The sequence below is a fragment of the Pantherophis guttatus genome, chromosome 11, assembly GCF_059756535.1.
Source record: "Pantherophis guttatus breed Tessera chromosome 11, ASM5975653v1, whole genome shotgun sequence".
Taxonomy (NCBI): Eukaryota; Metazoa; Chordata; class Lepidosauria; order Squamata; family Colubridae; genus Pantherophis; species Pantherophis guttatus.
The window spans coordinates 8,575,286-8,581,395 of record NC_142073.1 but is presented as its reverse complement, the minus strand read 5'-3'; the positions used below and the strand labels follow the sequence as shown (position 1 = coordinate 8,581,395).

General features: G+C 41.2%; 1 protein-coding gene across 1 annotated transcript; it reads left to right on the top strand.

Annotated features, from left to right (window-relative positions):
* The first annotated feature begins 1,698 nt into the window (after nt 1–1,698).
* UQCRFS1 (ubiquinol-cytochrome c reductase, Rieske iron-sulfur polypeptide 1) lies at nt 1,699–5,772 on the top strand. Its single transcript, XM_034425726.3, has 2 exons — nt 1,699–1,942; nt 5,034–5,772. The coding sequence occupies exons 1-2, from the start codon at nt 1,729–1,731 to the stop codon at nt 5,642–5,644; spliced, it is 825 nt and encodes a 274-aa protein (XP_034281617.1). The 5' UTR covers nt 1,699–1,728; the 3' UTR covers nt 5,645–5,772.
* Nucleotides 5,773–6,110: the final 338 nt, after the last annotated feature.

The window sequence follows — 6,110 nt, the reverse complement described above, 5'->3', positions numbered from 1 at the left end:
CAAATATGCAATCAGGAAATAATATCAATATAAATCGTAAGGATACAAGCAGCAAAATTAGAGTCATACAGTCATAAGTGGAAGGAGATGGGTGGTGGGAACGATGAGAAGATTAATAGTAGTTCAGACTTAGTAAATAGTTTGACAGTGTTGAGGGAAATATTTGTTTAGCAGAGTGATGGCGTTCGGGGAAAAACTGTTCTTGTGTCTAGTTGTTTTGGTGTGCAGTGCTCTATAGCGTCATTTTGAGGGTAGGAGTTGAAACAGTTTATGTCCAGGATGTGAGGGGTCTGTAGATATTTTCACAGCCCTCTTTTTGACTCGTGCAGTATACAGGTTCTCAATGGAAGGCAGGTTGGTAGCCATTGTTTTTTCTGCAGTTCTAATTATCCTCTGAAGTCTGTGTCTGTCTTGTTCAGTTGCAGAGCCAAATCAGACAGTTATAGAGGTGCAGATTGCAGACTAAATAATAAATAACCGCTATGAATAAAGTTATCTTTAGCTTAGCAGGCTTGCATCTCCTAACTTTCAACACATAGGCATAACACAGGCTGCAGAATACAGTGTCATAAATGCTATTAAAATAAAACTGATCACCTATGGCGATTAACCATCAAACCTATAGACCTTCTAGTGTGCAAGAGGAAAATATTCACAAAATATAAATGTATATTTATACAAAATATCAATGTTATCAGCATTTGCTACCAGATTTTGGTTTCTTAACCAAAGAATTTATTCCTTTTACATGGTTGTTATCAATATGTCATTGTTTTAAATTATTGATGAGACTTCTTGTAAAAGCTATTCACCTATTTCATGCAAGACTTCATATTATCTCTGGAACTCAAGGATAAAAACGAAACGTTGTACTATAAAATCTGGGCAAAGTTGAATGGTTAGATAAAAGGAGGATAGCTGAGACAAATGTGTAGTGTTAGACTAGAATTATATACGTTATTATAGATAAATATGTATATGAATTGTATAGATAGGTATATGTAGGTATAGATATGTATAATTGTAAAGGAATAAGGTATAAATTACTATTATTATACTATGTTTAAATAACGTATAAGGTTTTAAGGAATATATTATTATATTATCATTAGTATATTATGTATTAACTTAAAGTGTTGGAAGATGCTTGGGAATAGTGATGTCATATCTAGGTCCAATGTTTTTAATTTTGAACTACTAATAAAAAACTTTTTTTAAAAAAGACTTCATATTATCTCGTAATTACCTACGTAAAAATGTCTAACCAAATTATTAACTAAAACTATATATATATATTTTTTAAAAAAGGTATTTGTATTCCCAGTCTATAGGCTAAAGCAGAGGTCTTCAAACTTGACAGCTTTAAGACTTGTGGACTTCAACTCCCAGAATTCTCCAGCCGGCTGGAGAATTCTGGGAGTTGAAGTCCACAAGTCTGAAAGCTGTCAAGTTTGAGGACCCCTGGGCTAAAGAGTTCCAGTTCAGACTATTGGGGCAATTAGCGTCAAGTCCCGTGCGCAGGCGCAGTTCTCATGCCGCCTGAAAGGCGGGGACGGGCGATATAGCTCCGCCCCCCTCGCCCCACTCTCGTCGCTCCAAACGTAAAGAGCGGTGGGCGTGGCTTCTCCCGCCGGCGTGCGTCCTGCGTCACCGCTCGGCGTGCGTCGCTCGCGCCGGACGGTCGCGGAAGGTGACCGCGGTGAGGAGAAGTTGAACGCCGCGTCCGCCATGTTGTCGCTGTCAGCCCGTTGCGGCCCGTTGGCGCCTTATCTGACGGCGGCCGCCCACATCGTGCCGGCTCCGCGGAAGCCTCTGCTGCTGGAGGTCCCGCCGGGGCCCGCGAAGAGCCTGTCCTTGGATCCGAGGCGGCCTCTGCTGTGCCGGGAGTCGCTGTTCGGCCAGGCGAGCCGGGGAGGCCTGGTCGTCACCGCTTCCCTCAACGGTGCGGGCGGGGAAGGGGCGGGGCGGGCGGGGTTAGCGGGTGGGGGTCGTAAACTCCCCCCCCCACACACACTGGGGTCCCTCCAACATGGCAGGAGGGCGACTGCCAGGAACCACGGGCCGCTGGGGATGCTGGGACTTGTAGTCCCAGGGTGTCATAGTCCCAGGGGACAGAAAGGCACAAGGAGAAGGATGGCTGAGGAGCACATCTGGGCTGTTTTTCCTCTTTTTTTCCTTCCTTCCTTCTCTTTGCTCTTTTTTCCTTTTCTCTCTCTCTCTCTCTCTTTCTCCTTCTCCTTTCCTTCCTTCTTTTTTCCTCCCTCCCTCGCCTCTCCCCCTTCTTTCTCTTTCTTTCTTCTTCCTTCTTTTTTTCCTTCCTCCTCTCCCCCTCTTTCTTTCTTTCTTTCTTTCTTTCTTTCTTTTTCTTTCTCTTTCTTTCTCCTTCCTCCCTTCTCTTTCTTCCTCCCTCCCTCGCCTCTCCCCCTTCTTTCTCTTTCTTTCTTCTTCCTTCTCTTTTTTCCTTCCTCCTCTCCCCCTCTTTCTTTCTTTCTTTCTCTATCTTTCTTTCTTTCTTTCTTTTTCTTTCTCTTTCTTTCTTTCTCCTTCCTCCCTTCTCTTTCTTCCTCCCTCCCTCGCCTCTCCCCCTTCTTTTTCTTTCTTTCTTCTTCCTTCTCTTTTTTCCTTCCTCGTCTCCCTCTTTCTTTCTTTCTTTCTTTCTTTCTTTCTTTCTTTCTTTCTTTCTTTTTTCTTTCTTTCTTTCTTTCTTTCTCTATCTTTCTTTCTTTTTCTTTCTCTTTCTTTCTTTCTCCTTCCTCCCTTCTCTTTCTTCCTCCCTCCCTCGCCTGTTCCCCTTCTTTTTTCTTTCTCCTTCTTTCTCTTTTTTCCTTCCTCCTCTTTCTTTCATTCTTTCTTCTTCTTTCTCCTTCCTCCCTTCCTCCCTTCTCTTTTTTCCTCCCTCCCTCACCTCTCCCCCTTCTTTCTTTCTCCTTTCTTCCTTCTCTTTTTTCCTTCCTCCTCTCCCCCTTTCTTTCTTTTTCTTTCTTTCTCCTACCTCCCTTCCTCCCTTCTCTTTTTTCCTCCCTCCCTTGCCTCTCCCCCTTCTTTCTTTCTCTTTCTTTCTCCTTCCTTCTTTCTCTTTTTTCCTTCCTTCCTTCCTCCCTCCTCTTCCCCCTTCCTCCCTCCCTTCCCTTTAAAATGCACCCAAAGGAACCATTTTTTTTAAAAAAAATCCAGGGATGATTTCTGCTTCAACAACACTTTGGGAAGTGCTTTGAAAAGGCTGGTTTCTGATACATTTATTTTATTATTTAATAAATTTATATGCTGCCCATCTCACTATTGGAGCAAATATTCCTTGGTTCTTAACAGTTAGTACTGTGGCTTTTTTGGACAATGTTCTCAATTCTGCCCCATCCACAATTGGAGTCTGCATATGCCATAAAAGAAGGAATTCCTTACAATGTTTTGTTGTTCTTGGTCTTAGCCGTTGTTGTAAGAGTTGCCTTGATCTGTGAAATGGGCAACAGTAAATTTAATAAATAAGGATTTGTTCCAGTCATCCTCCATTTGATGACAGCAATGGGGATGATTATAGCAAGGCTGAAAGATGTGAGGTTAAAGTTGGGTTAGATTGTCAGATTGGTGCTGGGAAAATGGGGATTCAAAAATCCATATTGCCATATAATAGATGACCTTGAGAGATTTATTTATTTTATTAAATTTATTTGAGGGATGCTGAACATCTGAGGCTCTTCTGTCACCCAGTGCAAAATGTTCCTATCCACATGTTTTAATTAAGAAAACATTATTACGCTTGGTGACACTGGTCAGCTAGAAGTCTCCTGGAATGACATCTTTGAATTATAAAGTCCAGGCTCCTCTCCAGTCCACTTATTAGAAAATAGTTGTCAAAATTGTCCTCTCCAAGTAGAAATTATGCTTAACTGTTACCGGTAGAACTATTTTTTATTAAAACTTCTGCCTGTCTTTTAGTGTAGAGAAAAAGATGTGACTAAGTCATAGAATTGTAGATAACACTTCAATTCCTAAACTGGATGGATACTAAGGTATAAAACCATATTGATGTCTTGTTGCAACTGCGGTACTTCTAATATTCTCAATGTATGAATAAATCTAAGTTACGGTAAAATGTAAATATGCTTTAGTGACCTTTCAAAGGCACCAATCATAGTTTGAGCAAGATGGAGCTTTTCTTATCTCCCAGAGCTGCAAGACTGCTATATTGCAATCTCCTCGCAAGGAGCAGTTATGTGGTGCATTTGTGGGTGATCTTAAGTCCTTTCCTTGAATGGAGAGGCATTACCAAAGAGCCGGTCTACTTACAACTAGTTGTTCATTCTGCTGTGGTCATTGGTTCAGTCTGCCATTTCTTCCCCAGTTTATTTTGGAGAGGTGTTTCTAATTCACTATTTTTCCAGCACAAAATCTCACTTCTACAATTATGAGAATTGGAAGTGTCTTGGCGACGTTTCGACCAAGTCTCATTCGTCATCTTCAGGCTGGTGTTTTCGGATTCGTGCTTCTAGGAGCAATGTGTGATCACAGCTGTTTCTTCCTTTTAACAGCATGAATAAATGAGATGATACCTCCCGCCTACCAGCCCACAAGTAGAACATGCCTGCTTTATGGCTTGTAATTGTGGCTGGATATGACTTGAATTAATAAATAGCTGTAGTTACATACAGAATCTACAAGAATGGGACTGACGGATCACTTTCAAATATTACGGATTTCTTCAGAAAAAAACACAATAGTCTCAGAAGTTTCTGGCTCTCATTGATATGTGAAGTAGATGTGAAATACATGTCATTTGATAGGCTTCCAAGAGGGAATAATGCATTTTATATGCAATTGCAAGTAGAAAGGGAGGGAATCCTGCCAACAATTCAAACCTCCATGGGCTAATTCAGTTTTTGTATAAAATGAATATTTTTGTTTGAAAAAAAAACCCTTTTATGTTGAGATATTAAAGCAGATTTTCTTCAAAAGTACTATTTTCTAGCACAATGTCTGTAATGCAGCACATTCTATTACAATAACAGTCCCATAATTATGCTTTCTCTTTCTTGCAGCTCCTGCCAGCGTTCGTTATGTCCATAATGACATGGCTGTGCCAGATTTCTCCTACCACCGTCGGGACAGTTTACAGGATAGCACGAAATCCTCCCAAGATAACAGCGCAGAGAGAAAAACCTTCACCTACTTTTTCAACGGGGCAACCTATTTGCTCTCTGCATACTTCGCCAAGAAAGCTGTGGTTATGTTCGTCTCCAGCATGAATCCTGCTGCTGATGTATTGGCGCTGGCTAAGGTTGAGATCAAGCTGTCCGATATTCCAGAAGGCAGGAATATGGTTTTCCAGTGGAGGGGAAAACCCCTGTTTGTGCGTCACAGAACCCAGGCAGAGATTGATCAAGTAGCTAAAGTACCTTTGAGTGAACTAAGAGATCCACAGCATGATCTGGATAGGGTGAAGAAACCGGAGTGGTTGGTAGTGCTAGGCATATGTACCCATCTTGGCTGTGTACCAATTGCAGATGCTGGGGATTATGGTGGTTATTACTGCCCCTGCCATGGGTCCCATTATGATGCATCTGGCAGAATACGTAAAGGCCCAGCTCCTCTCAATCTGGAGGTCCCAGATCATGAATTCGCTAGTGAAGATTTGCTTATCGTCGGTTAAATATCCGGATTCTTGTGTACACATTGAGGAAAGAATGGAGTCATAAAATATTATAAAGTATTACAGTTGAATTGTGGAACTGTTTCATCAGCTTTAATAAGGCATTAAATTGATGTCCTCTAATCAGATGTACACTGTCTATACTTATTGAATCAGTCTTAATTTTTTTTTTTTTCCCTAAACAAAAAGTGGTGTTTTAATGACACCACTTTAAAAGGCTTGGATGCCCACAGATTTAGTTTGCAAGAGTGGGTGCTTGGAGCGACTTCAGCTCCCTGAACCACTTGCTATATTCAGAACATTTTTAGACGAGTTTTTAAGTCTACTTTCATTTTAAAATTTAGGTACAGAAATATAGTCTGAAGCACTGATTTATGAAGAACTTAATAAGACCGTTCGTGCCCAATGGCATGAGAAACTACAAATGCTGTGGAAGACTTGCCATCTTGCTTTTAAGTTCACACAA